The sequence below is a fragment of the Lytechinus variegatus genome, chromosome 2 (genome assembly GCF_018143015.1).
Source record: "Lytechinus variegatus isolate NC3 chromosome 2, Lvar_3.0, whole genome shotgun sequence".
Classification (NCBI taxonomy): domain Eukaryota; kingdom Metazoa; phylum Echinodermata; class Echinoidea; order Temnopleuroida; family Toxopneustidae; genus Lytechinus; species Lytechinus variegatus.
The window spans coordinates 24,634,065-24,658,416 of NC_054741.1; the positions used below are offsets into that span (position 1 = coordinate 24,634,065).

General features: G+C 35.4%; 1 protein-coding gene across 2 annotated transcripts in view; it reads right to left on the reverse strand.

The window, feature by feature from the left end:
* The window catches only part of LOC121407655 (zinc finger CCHC domain-containing protein 14-like), a 39,218-nt gene extending 17,511 nt beyond the window's left edge, over nucleotides 1-21,707 (reverse strand). For both annotated transcript variants that reach the window (XM_041598831.1, XM_041598829.1), the window contains exons 1-4: nucleotides 21,088-21,707; nucleotides 19,206-19,347; nucleotides 2,308-2,381; nucleotides 123-194 (exon numbers count right to left, since the gene is read on the reverse strand). In XM_041598831.1, coding sequence (XP_041454765.1) covers nucleotides 123-194; nucleotides 2,308-2,381; nucleotides 19,206-19,347; nucleotides 21,088-21,585 — 786 coding nt within the window. In that variant the 5' untranslated portion in view covers nucleotides 21,586-21,707. The remainder of the gene's footprint in view (nucleotides 1-122; nucleotides 195-2,307; nucleotides 2,382-19,205; nucleotides 19,348-21,087) is intronic.
* Nucleotides 21,708-24,352: the final 2,645 nt, after the last annotated feature.

Sequence of the window (24,352 nt, forward strand, 5' to 3'; positions counted from 1 at the left end):
GAGTTTGTAATTATAACTACAATACAATAGTAGCTGGAAAGGTTATTTTAATTATTTAATCTTGGACAAAGTTACGTTCCACCTTTAATGAAAGTGCAATTTGCATGTATAATTCAACATACCTTGCACTGGAAATCAAAGAGCTGAGCATGTGTTTTACTCACACATGATACCGTTGAATCAGACCAATGAACCTACAAAAGAAGCAAAATGTACATTATAGTTATAAACATTGTATCATCACCACAATTTTCATTCAGCATACAACAATTTATGAACATGAAAACAAAACCCATCATAAAAATGTAAACATACAAACATGCTGTCTAGAATAAAAATTAATGTGATAACTGTACATTCCAAATATAATTCATTACACACAAATTAAGTGAGCATAACAATGTATTTCTTTACAATGTATTTTTTTTCAGGAATAAATAGAAAATTAAATGAATAGTACATTCTGCTATTTAATTCAAACATACATTTTCTGTGCTTTCCATGTATAAGATGCAGATCAATTACAGAAGGATGTATGTCACTAAGGGTGTGTTTATGCTTCCATTGCGAGGACAGAATCAGCGATTTCAAACGTCGATTCAAAACGCCGATCGTAAACGTGGTTCTGGGAGTGCTGTTTATGCTTAACTTTTCAGAGCAAATCATGATCTCCAGCTGGCTTCGCATCGTAAAGCGAGGTCGAATTGGGCGTGCCTTTTTTTTTCGATTGTTATTACGTGGAGATAACATGGAGCAATACGACTGTATTTGCCTGCGGATTTTCATCTCACCAGAAGCATGTACCAAATGATGTCATTTAAACACGTTTACGATCGTAGTTCTGTTTATACTTCCCCAGAAAGCCTGATTCTGGTCAAACGAGGTTTACAAACACACCTTTTTGTGAGTTTACGATCGGCTTTTGAAACAGCGTTTAAATGAAAGTAAGCATGGACGCAACCGTGTTTTGGACTAATCACGTTTGGAAACGCTGATTCTGGCCTGAAAAGTGGAAGCATAAACACGGCCTAAATCAAACAGAGTGCACATGTAAGAGAGGATATACTGTAGATAACATAAATAAGTAATCAGCATGACCTTTCTAATCCAGGTTAAATACTACCAGCTATCCCTCATCTCGGAAAAAAAAATCTTCATTTATCATTCATTATGAATGCCACTGCAGACAGCACTGGGGCAATAGCGTGTAAATACGACTTGCAGATTTATGACACTTCTTTCAGTAGAAGCGATATTAATGTCATATGACTGGCAAAGTTCTGTTGACTTCATTGGTCTTCAGCATATATTGACACATTTTTCACTCTCTCTCATTTCTTGGGCCTGAGGAAATTGTGCATCTGATCAAATATTAAATGATACCATAGCTTGGGTAGCAGTGTTAAACTGGTATTGATAATCATAGCACTGAAAGGTTGGAGGAATATAATTTGAGTTGGAAGAAAAAATGATTTATTCACAAATGCTTCAGAAAGTAATTCAAACTTGAGGATTAGAATAACATAATTCATAAACACCAGGAACAGATAGTCAATCTGTATCAGGCTGAAAATAATATGGTTTCGGTAGATGAAGAGAAATCAGACAAAGAAAACACTGAAAATATCAACAACAAAAAACACTGAAAATATCATCAAAATATCATCAGATAAGAAATAACAGTTATAACATTTTCAAACTTTGAAATATTTTGGTAAAACAGTTCTCGATGCAGGTCTTCATGAATATGAAATAAGCAAGCTGACTTCAGAGAACACTGGAGGACTATAACAGTTGGGGGGGGGGGCAAAGGCACCTTTAATGGAATAGGTAATTGGCCGGATGGGTGTTTCATAAAGCTGTTTGTAAGTTAAGAGCGACATTAAGAACGACTGGTGGACCTTTCTTACATGTATGATGTATGTGCTAAAAATCACCCATGAACATTTAATGGTGAATATCATTACCACAAGAAAGGGTCACCAGTCGTTCTTAAGCTCTATAAAACACCCACCAGGGTCCCGTAACACAAAGGTTAGAGATTAATCGTACGCTTGATTTTCATAATTGATTGTACATTGTAGTCAATGGAATCAATCGTAGAAAAATGTTCTACGATCATTGCTAAGCTTTGTGTTATGGGCCCAAGGTGTGTTGCTATGTCTGTGCATAAATCATCTTTTGTTAAAGATATTTGAAGCCCCCACTTTGAAAATTACCATAAAAACAGCACCTGAACCAAACAGGTCCATACATCTATACGTATTGAGTAAACATAATGAAAACGATAACAAAAAGAAAAGTTACCTGGAAAGTATACTCAAGACGCTTGTCACTTTGGCGATTTATGAGTCCCTTGACCTCAATGGCTTTTATATGAACTGAATAGAAGAAAAAGAAAATAGGGAAAGAATGCTCAAGTAAAATATGTTCCATTCATGTGTTTCAAAGATTGCCTGTAGTAAAAAAAATATACAAATAGGTAAGGTTGCAGCAAATTACATTCTGATACATTAGAAGTGGAGACCAGTCACTAATTTATGCTACAACATGGTTCAAATCCATAAAATGTACTTGTATTAATCTGAAATCTGACCCAACTCCTAGTAATTTTCCTATTCTCTATGTTACCACTGCTACTGTACATAACAAAAAAACCACTAACTACCATCAAATCAGCATGTGGTAAAATCTACATTATGAATAAGGAATATTTTGCAGATGAAATAAATAACTTTTGGACCATCATTTAATTTTGATAAAAAAATTGACATACTTTTGAATATAGATTTGAATATTAAAATTAATATTTTACTCACTACATTTTAAATGGAACGTGAATGAACGTCCTTTTAAACTCCCACTGTGACCATTGGCTGCTACACGCAAATGCATATTCATCAGTTTTGATGACCATAATGAAATGTATAGACCTGCTATTTCCCATGTCACAAAAATAAAGTAGATGCCAGATGCTTGTGATATTATTCACTATAAACTCACATCCACAACCGCTACATCAGTTGCACATCTACCCAATGTTAATGTGACGTATTGATATTTGCTATTCTACTGGTAAAATTTAACTGGCAGTCTTTTTATCAAACTGCGCATTCATTCATCCACTTCCTTTTTATAACCAACTGAGACCAAATAAGATGAACCTCTTATACACAAGTAACAAGCAATGATAGGATGAAAGCATATGGAAAGTTTATATTCTATAGAAAATTGATCTGTGGATCCAACTTCTACTCATTTGCAATTAAATGGTTAATATAATCACATATTCCCAACTGCAGCTGAAATATATACAATTCAAATTTTAATGGTGAATCTGGGATAGGGAAGAAGAGGATGATGTAAAAATGAAGAACTTGGTCTACAAAAAAAGACTCAAGTTGAAACTACTCAAAATGCCATTAAATCTTAACAAGCCTAATATATAAAGAATACCATCCACAGTCTGCAGACACAGAAAGATAATAACATACATGTACAGACGTTGGTAATAGACACTTTATTTAGCTTTCTACTGGTCTTGAGAGAAATCTGACATAGGGGCAGAATAGCTGTGGTTTATTTCCAATTTTACCCTTTTTAGACAGGCTAAAATTTCCTTAACCCCGTACTATTGGTGGGGCTAAATGGCAATTTAGCCCCACCTATAGTACGGGGTTAAGCTTAGCCCACTTTCGTTTTACACAGCATTTTTGCAAAGTGGGCTAACCCCACCTATAGTACGGGATTATTTGGCCCTGCAAAAAAGCAGGGTTATCCCACCAATTGCGGTGCTAAGAGCAATAGTACGGGGTTAAGATCGCATGTGTAAAACGAAAGTGGGCTAAGCTTAACCCCGTACTATTTGGTCCCAGTACGGGGTTAAGGAAATTGTAGCGTGTGTAAAAAGTGTACGAGTGAAGCACTTGTACTACGAATGATCGACAAAAACCACTAGTCCGGGGTTAGCGAGTTTCGTGTGTAAAAAGCAAGCATTCCTTATCCGGGGTTAGCAATAACAATTTGGCATGTGTGAAAAGGAAAAAAAATAGTACGGGGTTAAGGATAGTACGGGGTTAGCGATAGTCCGGGGTTAAGAAAATCCTGTGTAAAAAGGGCATTTGTCTAACGCCAATTCGTCCAATTGCCAACTCGTCTACAACCATTTGGTCTATCATCAGTTGGCTACTCACCACATGGTCTACTTTCATTTAGTCTAATGCTATTTCATCTAATAACCAGTTGGTCCAATAGCCATTTAGTCCTTACACCATTTGGTCTAATTAAAACTAAAGTGTTAATTGTGCAAAATAAATGAAAAGAAAATGGGTTTAGACCAACTGGTTATTAGACGAAATGGTGATTAGACAAAGTGATGATTGGACCAAATGGTTGTTAGACAAAATGTTGATGGATGGAATGGCATTAGACTAAATGAAGGTAGACCATGTGGTGAGTAGACGAGTTGGCAGTGGACGAATTGGCAATTTACCATACATGTAGCTGTGAGGTGTGGAGGGGCTATAAATTCTCCATTCACCTCTTGTAGTCTACTATTTACACAGTGCACTAGGAAAGATGCCTGCCAACTTTAAAGGACAAGTCAACCCCAACAAAAAGTTGTTTTGAATAAACAGAGAAAAATCCAAAAAGCATAACATTGAAAATGTCATCAAAATTGGATGTAAAATAAGAAAGTTATGACATTTTCAGATTTTGCTCTATTTCACTGTTATATGCAGATCCTGGTCCGTTCTATGCAAATGAGAGAACTGATAACGTCACCCACTCACTATTTTTTTTGGTATTTTATTGTAAGAAATATGAAATATAGTAATTTTTCCCTCATTGTCATGTGAAAGAAAGTTTTATTCCTGAACATATGATATTACCCTTGTTTTAACATCTTATGGTTCAATCAAGTTGGTCCCTATTGTCAAATTTGTAAAATTGATATATTTGTATAATTCCAACAATAAAAAAAAGAAACGAGGGACATCATCGACTCTCTCATTTGCATGTCACCTAACTGTTCATATTCAACTATTTTGTGATAAATAGGCGAATTTTAAAATGTCATTACTTTTTTACTTTACATCCAATTTTGACAATATTTACAGCATTATGCTTGTTGGATTTTTCTTTATTGATTCAAATCAACATTTTTCAGGGGTGGACTTGACCTTTAATAAGCCAGTCATGGGTGCAGTCTTAGCAGATCAGACCCACAAAGTTAGACTAGAACACAATTTGTGTCTGCGATCCCGTGACTGGGTATCTGGCCGGTCGGGTAGGCAGTGGAGCATTGATTACCTGTCTGATGCGTCAGTGATGCGTGAATGGCTTGCAGAAGACAGTACTGACTCCTCAGGAATGCCCATTTGTATATACCCACTTCTAATGTCCTAATTCACCTACAGTAGTCTATATCATCAGACATACACATGGAATTCATCTGCATACATGTATTGAACAATGTGTTTATCAATAAAGCATGAATGGAGATACTGTAATTTCACCTCCATGCATGTGTCTGTAGCATTGTAATTCATATGATTATTTTTTCAAACAAGGATGTTTTCATCAAATATCAGTGAGGCTCAATTTCTTTCACAGGAAAAACCAGTATAACATAATATTTAAAGGTGAAGTCCATCCCCCCAAAAAAGAAAAAAAGTTGAACACATGTTTTTAATTGACCATTTACAGTGAAGATGAGATTAGTTTTTTTTTTTTTAAATTGACACATTCCTTTTTTGTTCTAACAGAAACCATGATTCACTGACACAATTATGGCTATCTACCTGCCACACAATACCCCTAGAAATGCCAGTCATCCATCTTGCATGGATAAATAATTTAAATACATGTACGTAAAATGAAAACAGACAATATTCCATCATACAGCAGCTCAAATTCAAACTATTTCTGATTGGTGTTGTGTAGAATGCAGTCTTGAAAATTAGTGTATACAACTATCCATGTCAGGCATTTTGGGTCTTGTCTAGCTTTGATGTTCTCTCTGGTATTCATAGTCAACCTACATTGTATATCCTATTTTCCTTTGATACTGGGAAACACGGAAACTTGTAAACTTCCTGTACTGTAGCACTGAAAAAGTAAGTACAATTAGAAGTCCACTTGCATGGGATCAAGTGCATTAATACCATTACCAAGATTATGATAAATATATAAAATTTTTAATAAAAAATAATCAAGGCTCCTAGTAATGAATACTTGCTTTTTTTAAAGGAAGTTTACAAAAAAATTTAAATTTTGAGACACTGACTCAGAAAATCTGAAATGCAATTTTATTCAAACTTCAATAGTGTAATAATTAGTTTATTTAAACTGGTGAAAGTCTAGGGAATTAACAGATGTAATGTTTTTAGAATAATAGGGGCCTATATATATGTACATGTATGAAATGTACAAATATTGAAAATATAGCATGGTTTAAATACAGAACATTCAGCTGAACTTGTCCAGAGATCCTTAAAAAGCAAAGGCTGTCAACTAAAATAGAGTGCTATACTTGAACAGACATGCATGTAGGCCTATAATCATGTGTGTATGGAGAGCTTCATCCATTTGCAGGCTTCTCAATCTATTCCAGGTGACAAAAATCTCTCATATACCTTCCTTTGTAACATTTTGTATTATCCCTTGCACATCTCATTGTCTTTGTACACGAAATGAATGAAACGCTGCCAATTTTTTTTTGGCTATGTCTGAACAAGCCTTTAGCAGTTATTATATGTTAATAAACATGACTCTCCTCTTTTAGCCGGAAGGAAAACCAAAGGGAACTACACAGTGCTGAGCTGAACAGACTGCGCGAATGATGAACCCGGTTGTAACTCACTGCGAGGTCAGCTCCCGAAGGACTTGCCTAAGGACACCCCTGATGAAGCCAACCCACTTCCTCACATTCACCTTCCCAGTCAGGAACACTTGTCCTTCCCTGCAATTGATTGCTACTATTCAACAACTCAGGGCAAAGAAAACCTGCGTGTGTTGTACATTTTCATGTAGGCATAACACTGTAGGCCTATTGTTTTCTTCATTGGACAAAATCTTAATCAAATGCACATTACGGACATGCACATACATTACAGAATTGGAATAAATCATATATACACAAGCAAAGAAAAATAATTTACTTCAGAATTCAAGGCATTTCGTCTTGCTTCTGCTCATTCCAAATTATATTTTTATCCCGATGGTAATTATAAGGGCTATTTTGCAACTTCCTCCTAAATTCATAGGGGACATAATATTATATAGTGCTGTCTCTGCCATTTATCCATTTGCTGCTGGTTCAAGGTGTCTTAAAGGTAAAAGAAAGTAGTTGCAGCAAACAATTATTTCATGAGAGTCTTTTAAATCAAGGTTGTCACCATATTATCATATCCAGATCTGGTACATTAATGTAAACTTATATTCGTGAAATCATGAAATCGTAGCTAAATACCAATAATTCTGATGATCACTAACACAGAAACATATGTGGGACAGTGCATTAATATTCCTTGAAAAAAAACACCCAATATTTGATGAAATTCCGTGCTTATTTTGCTCATATCTCAGCAATTGCGCATTTTCTTCCATAGCAATTTGGCACATACATGTATTTCGAACACTTGGGTGGTAATTTTATTGGATTCTGTTCAAACTCATTTTGAGATCCTTGCCACCACTGGTATTTATCTTTAAACAATATCTGTTCCAGACTAGCGCAATAAAGGATTCCGTCATAAATCTTTTTTGAGAGATTTTAGTGCAACTGATGCAACTCTCGATGCAATATAGGCCTACATGTAAACATGAAGGGCCTACATGAAGGCTTATTAATATTATGGTATTTGATAGCTTACCAAAATCAAGATCAAGGGGGGCCTACATGTACATTATACAAGCTCTGCTTTTCAGTTGGCCCTCCCTTTCAATTATTTATATTTCAATTTGATAATTTTCTATTGTAATGTTATTAATTTTTGTATATACTTCAAATGTGATTATACATGTACATGTATATTACTATGTCAATTGTATCACAATTAAAAATTATTGGGTGCAGCACAGTTTTTAAGTGTAAAATAATCAAAGTTGGCTGAAGGATAAACTTCTTTAAAGTTGCAACTTGTATGTCTACATGTGTAGCTTCATTTCCCTTATCTTCATGAAAAGACAATCTTACTCTATTCCCCTATACAGAGACTAATACTGGTAATACATGTACATCAATAACTTCAACCTTACCTTTAAGTTGAACAATAAATGAAATAAACCATTCATCACATTCCTGTTATTCAATATCAAAAAGAAAACTAGAAAGCAAAATTGAGTCGAAAATAAAACCATACATTAAATTAATTCAAGCAATTAGAGAGTAACGACAAGCCATTTGAATCGATTGAAAGCACACGATGCAGATTTGGTATTATCATGAAATAATTATGAAGGTGTGTCTACTTCTAATCTTTCTGTACATTGCTGCGCAGTATGCCTGTGCGTGTGAGGGAATAGGGCAATCTACTTCAAGTGGATCGGATGATTTCACTAAAAGTGTGTAGAAAATATAGGTATTGAATGTCAGTGAATCACTGCATGTTTGACATGGACTTAAGTTAAGGTCATCATCCTGTTTATGTGATTATTTGGTTTCTGCCCAGCATGTCTTCTCTGCATTCTACCGTGTATGCCATCATGATGTAAATTGAAGTGAGGAGGTAGGCCTACATGTATTGTCCTTCATTTCATTTGAAGTTGACGGTTTAAAATTTGCACCAAAGGAGTCCTAATAAAAAATTTCTCTATTTCAACACGATTGCGATGGCCTTTCCCCTTGTTTCTTTCCAATAAAAATACAGGATAAATAAACCAAGAATATCAATGACAATGAGAACGAACTTCTAAGTTCTAATCTACTGTGAAAGCGAATCAGAATTGTTAAAAGCTGAATAACTACCCTTTTCTGATCATGAGCCAAACTGGGCAAAGTAGTGGTTCAGGTCCGACCCCCAAAGCTAAGGTTACACTTGCATGTGTGCCTGTGTGGGAAACTGTGGAGGGGGGGGGGGGGTAAGACAATGAGAAGCCTTTGGCTGGTCAAAATTGTGGGGATATATTGAAGACTTGCGCAGGACAAAACCTTGATCTCCATGGGGAAAGATTGTTGGCCATAAAGCCTAAATGAAAATGTTTCAAAATACCAACTTGAAACACTGAAAAAAAGGGTGTCTATTTAAAAGGCATTTCTACAGACCCATGGATTTCACAATGAAAGTCCATGATTGAACCATAGAGCTATTTTGATTGAACAGAACACACCATCCATTTTACAGTCCATGTACATTTACTAATGATGTTTCTTTGTAAGGGTCTTGGATGCCCCATAAAGTGAACAATGCCTTCCCTATCCTTTAATTTCATTACCATTAAAAGAGGCCTTGCACCTTTAAATTCTTTATTTGTGCCCTGTTATGAGAAACATGCACTCTCCATGATTGACCTTTGCATGTAATTCCAGGGTCAAACTCACTGATCTGCGATATTGTATGTGGTGGGTTGATTTAAAGGGGAAGTTCACCCTGACAATGAGTTTACTGTAAAATATTGTAAAATTAGCCAGGGAAAAAATAATATCGGTGAAGGATTCAGAAAAATCGTTTAAAAGTTATTAGAATTTAAGTTATTGATTTGTGACGTCATGTATACAAGCAGATGTCCTATACTAATAATAATAGGCATTTATATAGTGCCATCTACCTACATTGTAGAAATATTCTATTCCAAGGCGTGATGTTATCATTCCCCCGGCTTTAGCTCGAGCTGCCTCTCAGCGCTCATGCATTCAAGAAATTAATCCTGCGGGGTACCCATTCACCTCACCTGGGTTGAGTGCAGCACAATGTGGATAAATTTCTTGCTGAAGGAAATCACGCCATGGCTGGGATTCAAACCCACGACCCTGTTTCAAAGTCAGAAGACTAATCCACTGAGCCACAACGCTCCAATACATTATGTATAAATATAAATTGCAGAAATTTCACTTATTTAATGGTTCATTATGACAAAAATTCATCGTTTTTTTTAGGAGAGTGTGTGAAATAAATTGTTGATATACTAAAGGTACAAAAAAAAATCAAAATTTTGAAAAAATGCAATTTCATTGATTCTTTTTAATTCATGATAAATGGGAGGCTGCTTGCATACATGTATGATGATTATATCACAATTCAAAAACTTAAAATGCTAATAACAATTTAAATTTTTACAATAAACTTTTCGTCAAAGTGAACATCCCCAAGAAAATGGTGCAATTACATGTAAATGACGTCCAGAAATAACTGGGTTTTGATTAATTACCTTTTGTGATTCTACATGTGGCCTACAAAACTTGATTGAAAACACACCCTTGGAGAATTTCTTTATTCATGAAAACCAGAAAATGCATTCTATTCATCAGTGCGTAAAGTAAAATCATATCATATGTACAATGCTAAAGAAAGAGACTAAAGATAACAAAAATTGTCAGTAATCATTAAAACACATCTGCAATGTTATGCAGTAAAAGACATGATCAACCTGGAGACACTAACGGTGCATCTGTTGTCAACAGTACCAAATAGCTGGGTCAATTATTCAAAACATTGCAAAGTTGCATCAAAACAACCCACTGAAGATATGCGCAGTACACATAAGCATGGTTTGAACCGCATGCTGAGTTTATCGGTTTCTGGCAGCTACAGGTTACAAACTGAAACCTGTCAGGTCACAGAAGTGACCCTTTGAATACTGGAATTTGAAGGTGGAAAAAAAAAGAATGAAAAATAAATCTGGTTTTCATTCACACTTGTACTTTGAAAAATAATCTTTGTACTTTGTTGAGAAAAATCACAGCAATTGGCAGTAAAGATCAAAGAACTACATGTATTTGGCAAAACAAAGAGATGATTCAAGAAGATACTCATGTTCATATAGGCCTACATGTACGTGTGTCATTGGATTGGGATGGACATGTCAGCCTATAGTATCTGCACTACATGTACATGTAATTACAAGGCAGAGGTTGACATTTCCTGAAATAAACAAGCATGAACAAGGGTATTGAGCAAATTTCATTAATTACATGTAATTGCCAGATATCAATTTTCTGTAAAAAAAATCTTGAGCATATAAACTTTAGTATCTAGGCCTACTGGCCTATAACATACAAGATCTTCCAATATTTTGCACTGGTCAGTCTGAAATCATTGAAAATACACATAGGTCCTACATACTGTACATGTACATGTCATCTCTTCAAACTACAAGCAGTGTACATGTACACTGTATTTCTACCCTGACTACAATTCTACAACACTGTCCTTCAGAAATCATCATCTCTAAAGATACATGTAAGATTAAAAGTGCACATTGCATATGATTTCATGTATTTACGGGCCTAAAATGTACATGACGTGCATCGTAGGCCTACATGTACATTTAGGACATTGTACAGTGCAGGCCTACATGTACATGTCCAGATGGACTACTTTTTTTTAATTATGTGTTTTATTGGTATTCAAAATCACATATAATCACAATATTTACAGGTAATTGGAATGATTTGAAACAGTTCAAAAGCAGAAATTTGACTTTTTTCACTTTGCGCTACACCATTCCCATCAACCCTCCTATATGTATGACGTATGTGTGACTATCATAAAGAATATTGTACTGAGTTACTTCATGAGTCAAATACATTTTTCTTTTCCAATGCAAGCAAGGGGAATCCTGGAGCTGGACATTGGCCAAGAATACCAGATGCATTTGATACACTTGAAATTTGATGCTGGTAAAAGTAGAGCAGAAATTAACAACCTGAATCTATATTTAGAATAAAGCCAGAATGGGTTCAAGGTCAGCAACAATGCCATCTACTTTCAGTTTCTGAGCAACATTGAATACCATACATGTACATGTATGAAGGCCTACATGTACATATAGGGCCTAGTACTCTATAAACTTTGTAGATAGCCCATAGGCATCCCAATCCCATCATTTTTAAAAGATTTTTTCAAAGGTTTTGCAGTCTTGGTTTGATTATTTTTTAAAACAGAAACCCGTACCGACAGAATAACGTACTGGTTCCATAAGTCAGCATCAAAAGTGTGGATTGGCACATCAGCACCTGGTGCTCATGCATAACTCGGTACCTTAACTTCAAAAGGCCTAACGACTTAACTGTCGCCTATAAAAAGTATTCTTATAATGGTATAATGGTATGCTATACAAATACGTTGCTCTTGAGACATGAATGCCCATATGACTACAGTAGTCTGTAATGCTCACACAATTTCTGTCTGACCAAAACATTTGCAATTATGCCTAATATTACAACGATAGGCCAACTGAGCTGGAAAGGGGATTTTGAAATTTGAATCCTTGACAAGTGAATCGCGTTGAATGCAATTCACAAAATCCTCAAATGAATTCGACAGGATAGCAATTTGCATGAGATAGGAATCAACTGCATAAGAACAGAAATATACTTTTTTTTCTGAAAATGTTTACAAATGCAATATAAAGTTGGATAGAACAAAGTGGAAGCTTTTTTACTCCAGTTAGCAACCAATGAACCAGGCATAACTTAAAACTGTGAAGAGGAACCATATGTATGAATGGGGGCTCTGCATCACTTCTGCCATTGTGCCGAGATCCATGTTACAGTATGATATTTTCATATCACAGAGATGGAATCCAGCCAGAGTAATCTGTCATCTTTGGGGGTTACTAACTGGCAAATGTGGACAAGGTCAGAGATAGGTTAGGGATAACAGCGCCAGCAATACAAGTAACATTCTGTCTATCACATTTATCTTCCCCTCACACACAAACAAGGTGAACATGCGATGCAGCGCATAGATAGTGCCCCCATATACACTGTGGGTCTGGCCTGGCAGAGTGCGCTGGATAATACTGCTGTTATCAGGGTTGCGGTAGCTCATATCTGCCCAGTAGACATGCACTCGCCCTATTAGAGCAAAGGAACAATCTTATCAAACATGAATGATAGTTTGCCTGGACTGCCTTCAACAGTGTTTGTCCAACTGCACACTCAGCAAGAGAACAAAAGTGTAGGCCTATTACATTATGGTACATGTATGCAGCAAGCATTAGGGGTTATCAAACAAGAAGGGTTATTTCAATGGCTTGCACAGACTGCTTATAAATATCACATTACAATAGCTCATTTAGTCTAGAGAAATAGATATGGATATGGAATGCAATTAAAGGTGCAACCTGAAAATAACCTGAGAACATACATGTACTACATACATACATGTAAGAGTGCTTTTGGACAGACAGTCACATGAAATTGATTTATCGTTCAAACATGTATTTAAATGTAATTTGTTTTTGTTAATGTTCTGCTCTGAAGCGCTTTGGGCATCTAATCAAGATGGAAAGTGTGCTATACCATTATCACAAATACAACATAATGAGACACACAACTTGTGACATTCTTCAATCTTCACATACATGTAGGCCTACATGTATGTCATCATACTGCATGGAGGTACATGTAGGCCTATAAGCCGACACTATGAAGTCAATAATGATGGAATAAAATTGGAAAGAAAAATAATCTAATCAAATGTCACATTTGATATTGCTGATAAAATTAGACTTTTATGATGTAAGCAGCGTGATGTAGGCCTACCTGCAATTTAATGGCACATACATGTACATGTAGATAAGGTTTATTTCTCTTCTATTAAAAATCTTGTTGACCATTTGAAAATCAAATATTTTTATGCACCTAACAACCCTAAATTCACAATAGAGTAACATCAACAAAGAAATTTGATCCTATTTCTAGATCTACATGTACAATGTACTTGAATGGGTCTACATGTACACCTTGATGAGCAGCAACTAGAGAGCTTTATCCTGGCAATGCCTCTGCTTAATCTGAAATGATCCCTTGATATTTGGTCTTGAAACTTTATCTGTCAGTGATCAGACAATGTGGTATACAGATGCAGCAGGGAGGATACCTTACACACCATGGTGATATCAAAGATCATATCTCGTGTCTTTCCTACATGTACACTCTCTAAGTACAGTACCATGCATAACTTGAGGTGATTTGTCATTGATGTTGTAAGGCCTTGGACTACACTGTACCCTAAATCTACAAATTGGCCTTGGTCATAGTGTAACAGTTGATCCTACAGGCCTATACTTTTGGGGGAGACATACATGTTTCATGGAAATACGTACTAAATAATATGATAACAATCTATATGTATGCATGATTTTTCCGCCTTTTCACAGGATAGAGAAACCTACTATTGGAGGGTAGGACTTCGGGGTGTATAATGTACATGTACATTTGGTGTACATGTATCTGACTAAGCCTATTTCTCATGAAGGGAGAATTAAAAGAAAGCACAACCAAACATAAAAAACAAACAAAAAACTTGGACTCATAAAGCATTCTTGAAATTGAAACAGTAATAAGTTTTGTAATAGGTTAACGATTGACAGAAACAACATTATTTCTTGATAAAGTGTCATCAAGAGTAAATAGACAGTCATATCTCTGAAAATATATTTGTGGGTAGAGGGGGGGGGGGTTCAAAACAAATGTGTATCTGCATTTTAGAGAGGCGTGTCACCTGTGAAATTAGATAAGGGTGTGTACGAATTTCCATTCAATTCAATACAAAATGGTCCTGGTCCACTGACTATAAACATGGATATTTGTGTGACTCAATGATAAATCATAAACTAAAAGGAAAAAATTATCAATGTTCACTGCACTTTCTAAAATGAATATATGACAAATTCCTATGTTTATCTAAAAAAAATTATTCAAATACATGTACATGTAAGGGAGCAAGGCTGAAGGACATTAGTATTTTGAAAGTCTTGATGCTGTTGCAGTCATCAATCTACAGTGTACATGTAAACGCACTGAAACACATGATGTCGAACTAAAAAACATAGATGTACATGTATACAGATTACAAGTAGGCCTACATACATGTACACGTACATTCTGTATGTACAGTATGCAAAGTGCCACTGCTACATTTATATGAATGATGTGAATGTTCAATTAAAATTATAGGCCTACTTTGTCAAATTACATGTACATGTATGTGCTGTCCTGACGAATGAAACAATCTATTGCCAGATGTCTGAAGAGATCATGTTGGAGTACTGCCTCCATTCAAGCAAACATTGGCCATACATCATAACAGATAGACAGGACAGGAAGGTCATTGTTAGTTGTCTCATCACTCAATCAGACCAGGGAATTACATGCATATCCACAGCCAAACAGAAGGAGAAGCACGACCAAGTTTCTGCAGTTTCTCCTGATCCAAACTGTCATGAAACTTTTAACAGGTGAACCCGAACGGAGGGGAAAATGGGTTATTGACAAAATACAGCTGAGTGAGCAATACAAATTGATGTTTATCCTGCTCAATATTGCTGTGCTTGAGTAATGGACCATTTCGTATCAACAGACAGGGATTTGAGTTTGTACTAATGGGCACTAAATAATGGTGTCTGTATGTCAAGGCAACACCTCTTGTGGAAGGCATGAATCACCGAAAAACCACAAATCTAAATCAGGTCACAACACCCACCAGATTAGCATGTAGGCCTACATTTCAATCATACTTTTGTAATCTGTACGTCTTCAGGAGTTACTAGGTTAAGTAGAGGAAAGAATTCAGACAGTGACCAACACAGACTCATCCTGTAAACATGGAGTACACACACAAAACTATATTTCCATAAAGTACACACAAGAGGCATGTATTGAGCACTGCAAGAGCAAGCCTGCAACTTAAGTTTATAATGGAAAATGGAAATTATAAAATGTCAGTCCAGTTTGGCATGTAGGCCTACATGTACATCGGCCTTATGGACCCTTCGAATAGATAATTTTCACAAGGGCACAGTGATCTACAGTATATTGAAAATGACGCTGAACATGTCATCATAATCAATGTTATATAAGTTATGACATCTTAAAATTTCGCTTATTTAAAAAAAAAATATATATACATGTATGCACAGCTCAGTGACATTAAAATGAGAGTCGATAATGTCCCTCACTATTTCTTTTGTTTTATTTATTCATTGTTTGAATAGTACATTTCAATTTTTACGGATTCAATAATACAGACCAACCTGACTGAATCCCAAAATATTATCATTGTAATTCATCATGTTAAAGGGGAAGTTCATCCTCAAGAAAAGTTTGTTGTACATGTAAAAATAACAGAAAAAAAATAAGAAAAATTGGTGAAGGTATTCAAGAAAAATTCATCAAAAAATTCATTAGAATTGTAACTTAAACGGGAAGCTCACCCAACAAAATTTTTATTGTAAAAATGGCAGAAAAAAATAATTAAAAAATATTGCAGAAGGTTTGAGAAAATTTGTAACATCATAAACCACCAGCTGCCCCATACAATGTATGTTATGTACTATAAAATGCATAAATTTCAATTTTGTAATGGTTCATGGTAACTTATTTTTTGTTTTCTTTTGAGGAAAGGGTTTGAAATTATTTGTCTATTAATATACTGGAGATAGTACAGTAAAATCATTTCCAATTTTCTGAGAAAATGAAATTTCATTGATTATTCTTTCCATATGATAGATAGGAATTAGGGAAGCTGCTGGCATATGACGTCGCGAATCAAATAATTAAAATTCTAATAACTTTTTTATTGTTTGATGGATTTTCTCAAACCTTTGGCAATATCTTTAATTATTTTGAATGCTATTTTTATAATGAAAATTTTGTTAGGGTGAGCTTCCCGTTTAACAGGTGAGTACAGTAACTTCCCACCTGTAGAACTCACAAATGTGTAATATTTTCTTATTACAATAAATTTATAATCGACTTCGTTAACAAATTTTTAACATTACTTTTACAATTGTGGGCGATTCCAGACGAGAAATTGATGTTGAAATGTCCCATACGACACATATGGAGCATTTCAACATCAATTTCTAGTCTCTTAGCTGAATGCTTGAGTAATAAAATAAAATTTTGTCTTTTGGCAATGATAAAGTTATAATGGGTAGTCATGTGAAAAATTGATAACCAACAACAAAATGATTGATGATGGGTGAATTAAAGCTGAAAATGTGTGTCGTACAGGACTCAGAAATGTCCCGTACCACACCCAACATTCTCCCCTCTAATTCACCCATGGATAACATATTTTCTTCATGACTACCCAGTAGTACATGTACATGTAGGCCTATATACTTTAATATTACCACAGAACAAAATGAAGTTCATTTATTTGGACAGCAGGTTGAAAAGTGTTGGAATCGCCCTTGTAATTATAAAAAGGAAAATGAATTACTAAAAGTCTGCACTTCAAACAGTTGGATAAAAACCTGAATGGAAAGTTGAACAATCAGTGAAACCGAAGCAACTACATATACATGAAAGTTTGAATAAACTCGAACAATAACTTGTGAATTTATACTTGAAAAAAAAACATACAAAAAACAAAACTGTGGTCTATGGAGATGTCAACTAGGCCAAAAAGATGATAGGGTAAGCACTTCATTTGCTCAATACACATGTGCTTTCTTCTTGAGGACGCATACATGTATATATCTACATACGCTTTATTTGATTACTGCCCTGTGGGAAAGGGGTTCAGAGGGAAATCACTACTTCCTGATAAAACAATTGGAAGAATGTCCTCATGTACACATGAATTTACCTAATTGTCAATTAGAATTTACAAAGTCTGTGTGATCTCAATTTTCAAACAGCCACAACTTTCTCATTTATTGTCCATTTTTTCAATGCTTCACATCAAACATTTTGTTTGTACCAAGGTTGTATTCCCCTTCAAGTTTGTATTACACTTACATGTAGTTTGTACCATCTCTATGCTTACAGCAGGTAATTTGAAATACTTAATAGAACAATGGCACAATGTAACAGTGGTGAATAAATACACATGATCAAAAATCTTGAAGTTTGTCATTGCTATGAGCTTCACAAGATCAACAACTTGATACATTTACTTCTTACTTATGTAGAATGCATTCTTGGAGGACAATACAAGGAGTACTCCATCAATCACTAATCAGAAGCAATCTATAGGGTCAGTTTGGTGAGAGTTGAAATGAGGATTGGGACATGTACATCTAGGGACAGTGATTTTCCGCGATCGCAGAAAACGGACGGAAAGGGCCTTTTGAAACGGAAAGTGGCATTTCAAACAGAAAATCACAGAAAACTATTTTCCCTCAACATACACAGAATAGCAACAGAAATTACTCCAAAATCACAACAAAATGAGAATATTAAATGGCCACAAAATCCCAGAAAACACGATCTCACTTCACTACAATCATGACAATTCACACATCGTGACTGCACCCTTCATCAGCACACTCGATTGTACCCTGTGCCCATATCCGGCCGGCCGGGTTGGGCTTCACTGTACACATATTATATCGTTCCAACTACACGGTCGTGTGTTGCTGCCCTCTAAGTTTGAAGATGTAACAACACGATATCATGGTCTTAAAATCCAAGATGGCGGATTGGCAAAAGCCGTTGACTGATGATAACGATGTAAAAAAAAACCCAAAATTATCGATGAAATATTAAACCGTGAAATAATGCTAATAATGTGAAAGGTGAGATGTATGCATGCTAAATGTTTTTGTAAAATATACACCCGCATAGATCCCATTAGAACGGATTCTATTGTGTTGTTCAGGTACAGTACAGATACAAATTTTGACCAGTGCGAGTGTACATGTATGTGCGATTATGCTATTCAATGTGTAAACGGAATTGTCACTTTTCCGTGTGTACAAAGTCTATGGGGAAACAGAATTTCCATTTTCTGACATGCTGAAACGGAATTTGAGATTTTCTGAAACGGAATAAGGCAATTTTTTTAAACGGAAAATCACTGTCCCTATACATCATGGATAGCAGACTAGAGTTTTCAAACTCGTTACCATGGTTATGTACCATCATGGGAGCATTTAGTGAAGCATCCCGACCCGTCAGTGGTTTTCAATTTGCTCTGAGCCAATCAGATACAATTTTGGTAGCTTATAACAAGTATTCAGTGATAAACTGTACTTGTTTCAAGTACTGCTCCATCAGACAAGGGGACAGGGCCATTTTAACTCACCTGGTGGAGAATCTTGGCTATGATTCACTTTATCAATCTCCCTGTTATCAGGATTTGAAGTCGAGGCACTCACAAGCTGCTCCTTGGTTTCTTTGGAAGTCACATTGTCAGTAGTATTTGGATTGTCTTCTACCTCGTCCATCTGCACATTCAATAATAAATATATTAAAATGACTTTATAAAGTGCAAAATCCACTATGTAGTCTGTAAAGTACTCAAGGTACAAAGAGAAATGTATGTAAAAAGTTTTTGAGAAGATTTTTCAAGAGTCCAAGATGGAAAATTTTGATGAAATCACAGGTCAATAATGACATCACTTATTCATAGAAAACAGAACATTTGATGAGAAAAAAAATTAAAATAATGGAATGGATTTTATGAAGATAAGAAAACCTAATTTCAAATAATAAAGTCAGCAAGTTGACTCTGCATTAAACCTGAGCCATGTTTAAAGTATTGTGTCTGATGGTTCTTGGGCTCACTGCAGAAAGTTTTGCAGTTGAATTTGAATCAAATGCAAGTCTAATGGAATTTTGGTTGCCCTTGGTTGAGTTAACTGAATCAAATTGATATTATGTTCGAATTGGCCTTAAAAGGAAAATATGCCAATGAGCAACATTTTTCATACTCATAGATTTCTTTTTAATAAATGGCAGAAGCCAACATGACAGATGATTAAACTACAGATACTTCTGATTAAAACAATGAACCAATACAACATAAACAAGCAAATAGCAATAACTATTTCAGTATCCAATCCATCATGTGTAAACCATATATCTGAGACCCCCCCCCCTCCAGTTCCCTTTGAAAAATGAAAATATCCCAAATCTTGCATATCAACAGGAATATCCCCTAAAATAAATCACTAATTCAAATTTTATGAACCAGGGGCAGCAGATCAAAATGAAATCAATTACTATTTTGAAAAAGTACATTAGAATTTCCACAGTGAATTTAAACTAAAATCGCCCATTTCTTACTTCTTGTGTGAAATTGTACCTGATATATACCTTTAAAATATCACAAATCTAATTGAAAGATGCCATGAACATATTCTATTAGAAGATTGTTGTTTCATTGTCCACATGGGAATTTGTTTTTTTTTCGTTTTATACATATTAAAGGAGGTATTATTTGAAGTGATAAAAAATTTGATGTGTCAAAGTAACGCGTGACTGCAATGATACCACTTCAATCATTCATAATCCAGCATGAGTTACAGTAAACCAGTGCAAATACATTTTCAATGAAACACAATTATTCAATAAACACTTTAAGTACCCGGTACTATGTTAATCTGAACTAAGAAGGTAGGCCTACATGTAGGGGCCTATACCTAATCATTCACATCTCACAAATTTCCTTCAGGCTTCACCATCTCATCTTTTTCCACAACCATTGCTTTAGTTTTAATAGCACACTTTTGTTTGGATGAAACTTCTTGAAAATTATTCTACATGTTGGATGCGCAAGACATGAACATTATAAAGTTTTTTTTTTCATTGCTGTAGAATGGGGGTCAAATGTCTCTCCACTGTCTTAAGCAGATACTAGTAGTTTATTTATCCTTCGCTCTGGATTAAAAAAAATGTGCATAAATTAGCAAAAACTGAATATTTGTGCTATGACCCCAATTGTCTGATATTCCTTTAGATTAATCTGAATTCTGATTAAGGATATAGCTATTGCCTATAGGTCTATATTTTAAAAAGATACAGAACAAAACAACCTTGCAAAAAAATACAGTTCAACAAACTACGTAGGCAGAAGACCAGACGACTTGCCATTTGGCATGTTTTTTTTTTAAACCTAGGCCTAATTAAAATTTGTATGATTGTGAATCTCCCCTATTTTTACGTGCAATTATGTAACCATTTACCTCAGGCACAATTTTACTCTCAACAGCCTGGAGTAGAGCATATAGTTGGGACCTAAGTGCCTGCTTTTGACTGAATGTGAACGCGGGGTGATTGACTGCAATGACGGCGAGAAGAACGACCTTCTCGTCCGTCTCTGTGTGGTGTCTAGTTCTGAAACCATTCGATAAGATGGCGTCTGTATGTTCTTTTAACGTTCGATAAAGCACTGAAGCACCGTCTGTACATCTTGAATTCATTAAAGCAAGACTTGTTAGTACTTTATCAAGAATCCTGATGTCAGTAATATTTGTGAGTTTTGACAGATAGGACACATCGTTTGCATGAAGTTCAGATTCCCGAAGTCGATCATAGTCCCGTCTCCCCAGGCTCTCAACGTATGTTCCAAGGAATCGCAATTCCAGAGGACTGCAACAATCCATAAGCGCACAAAGAAAGTCTATTCGGCGGGATGCAGTTAAATCACAAAACCAAGCTATGACTTCCTTTTTGCAGACCATGGTGATGGTTTTTGTCTCCTCCGACGATTTAAAACAGGTAAAAATCCGTACTTTATTCCAGAAACTACGGCCTGCTTCTGACAGTCGCCATTACTGCTGAACTGAGATAATAGAATCCGGGCATTTTTGTGGAATGGAATATTCCATTGTAGGGGGGATGCAAATATAACTTTTTAATTATTTTAACATTTGAAGGCTTAAGATTTCAATGTTTAGTTTAAAAACTCGTAAAGAAGGTCAAACTATTAAATTTATTTATCTAATGCATCAAATTTATATTCATAAGACGTGATATCAGTGGGATATCATTATCTCAAGATACGTGTTCTCGAAAAGATTAGTGGTAGCAACCTCTGTCAGTGATCGTGAACAAACATTTTTTTACTGTCTCACACCGTTTCCTGAAGTGTTACTTTATTTGAAATCAATGGAAATGATAATGTATTTGCATTTTCAAAGACAACGAATAAGCATTCGTTTTAGTTTACATGTACAGGTGATGATAGTGTTCAAGTACATTTTCATGATTATGTCAGCTCGTTACGCATGTCTCATGCCTCGATTTCTGTTATGAGTTAGGCTTAGACAAGTATCTTTGATGAAAATTTTTGGCAAACGTATTCCCTCAGTTCGGATGCGTAGTCGACGGTAATCTTCAACCAACTGGTGTACAAGACTAATCCGCTATGTCTGGTATCCCAACTTTTCAATTGAATTGCTTTAAGAACGCGCGGAATATGAAAGAGATTAATGAATTGGGGAAAAATGAATTGAGCGATGTCCAGAGAAATTTGTAGAGTATGTACCATGGTATAGGCATAGACCCACGTATTAGACTCGAACCACATTTTGTTTTGTTTTTTTACTCACACTTCCAGTTTCGAGTATCCAAAGGGATCCAAAGTTCCTGACATGATCACTATATCGATCCATTATCTTCTGTCGGACCTAACTACTGTATTCGTGCGACCGACGGGTGATTTGTCGAATAACATCTTAATTTTTCCTCCTAATATAATCGGTTTGTAGATTTGGGGTATAAATTTATTACCCTCAACAAGTTTTCACCACTGATCTCAAACCTGCCCCTGTAATCACAGAGTAGCAGACCAATAAGAAGAAAGAATATGATAATAGGTCCTACCTCCGCTAATGCGAGTGTATACAGTTTCTTTGTTTTTCCTCATCTTCTCATCTTCAATCTTTTTGTTTGACACCTTAAACCGCACCACGCGCTCATCACGTCTCAGTCGATCATTAATCATGTAGCCTATGTTTAAATAAATACAGTATCATTGTATTTTTATATGAGCATGCCGATATCAAAACATCAAAAGACAAATGATCTAAGCAAAGCGAGCTATTATATCTCCCATGATTATATAAGTGTATTTTACGTCACTCATCTCCCCCTTCTTTACCTTGAACTCACAGAGGCCTATAGGCTTATATAATTGATTTGGGCATATAATGTTGGAGAGGAATTGAATAGGGGAGTGTTATCTATCTGTTAAAAAAAGAAAATGAAGATATAAAATAAACAAAGGCCTGGAATGGGTGTGTTCAGAAAAACTTTTAATTCGATTTCTAACCAATTTCTCAAGAAAAAGCCTGATTTGAAACAATTAAGCTAATGGTGATCGACACACCTCCCTCGTCCCCTCCACCCTACTATTTTATTTAAAAAAGCCTTCGGGAATTTTGCAAGATTATACTATCTCTTCTATACAGTGCGTATCAAAAAAAAGTTTACACTTAGAACAAATCCTGTAAAATTATATATTTGTAGTATCCTGACGATTTTTCAACATTTAGCATTGGTACAGATCCATTTAAGCAAATGACGGTATAACTGTAAAAAATATTTCCGCTTGAGTGAGCACCACTTACTTTTGAAAAGTTGGTGAAAAATGATTTGCGCAGAACTTTGAAATAGTAATGCGAATAAAAGTAGACCTTAATCATAAGGAACATGTGGGAATTAGTAAAATTGATTTGAAGATATCTTTTACCTTTTTAAACTTGTTTCCTTGCCCAAACACTTCGAAGAGTGCATTGCACCCCACTCCCCCACCCACCGAGTCCATCCTGACAATGTTTGCTTTACACTGAGCTGTGATTTACATGAAATGGCTTAGGCTTGATTTTCATTTTGTTAATCATTGCCAAGCTTGGGAAAAGTGTGGAGAAACAAGTATTAAATGAAAAATCAAATGTAAACCAACTTTAAATGATAAAATCTTAGTGAAAAATGCTGGAGATGTCTGATATAAACTTTTGTTCAGATTCAGTTATGTCCTCAGATCCAGCTGGCACAAAAAGGGTGAAGGTTGTGCTTAATAAGTGTTGAAATTTCAAATTTGGGTGGCAAAATTGTTACAAATGCTTGAATGTATCCGTTTTATGTCAATTGGCTAAAAGTGCTAGGGAAATTTATGAGAATTGCTTCGCAGGGTAAGTTTGATTACGCCCTTTCCCCTTGACACAGCGTGAAAACAAGCATTTCTGCGCAAACAGATTTCTGCCAGCTTTACAAAAATGGACAGTGCTCCATCAAGTGTAACATTCTGTCAAAATTTTTACTGTCATTTGATAGATGAGACCCAAACCCATAATTATATGTGAAAAAATTACCCACATGTTGTATATTTGTTAATTCCCATGGCTTTTTCAAAGTGTAAACTTTTTTTTGATACGCACTGTATAATGGATACCCACTCATATGAATTAATTACATTTCGAATTGCTTTGATGTCTGCTTGTTCTC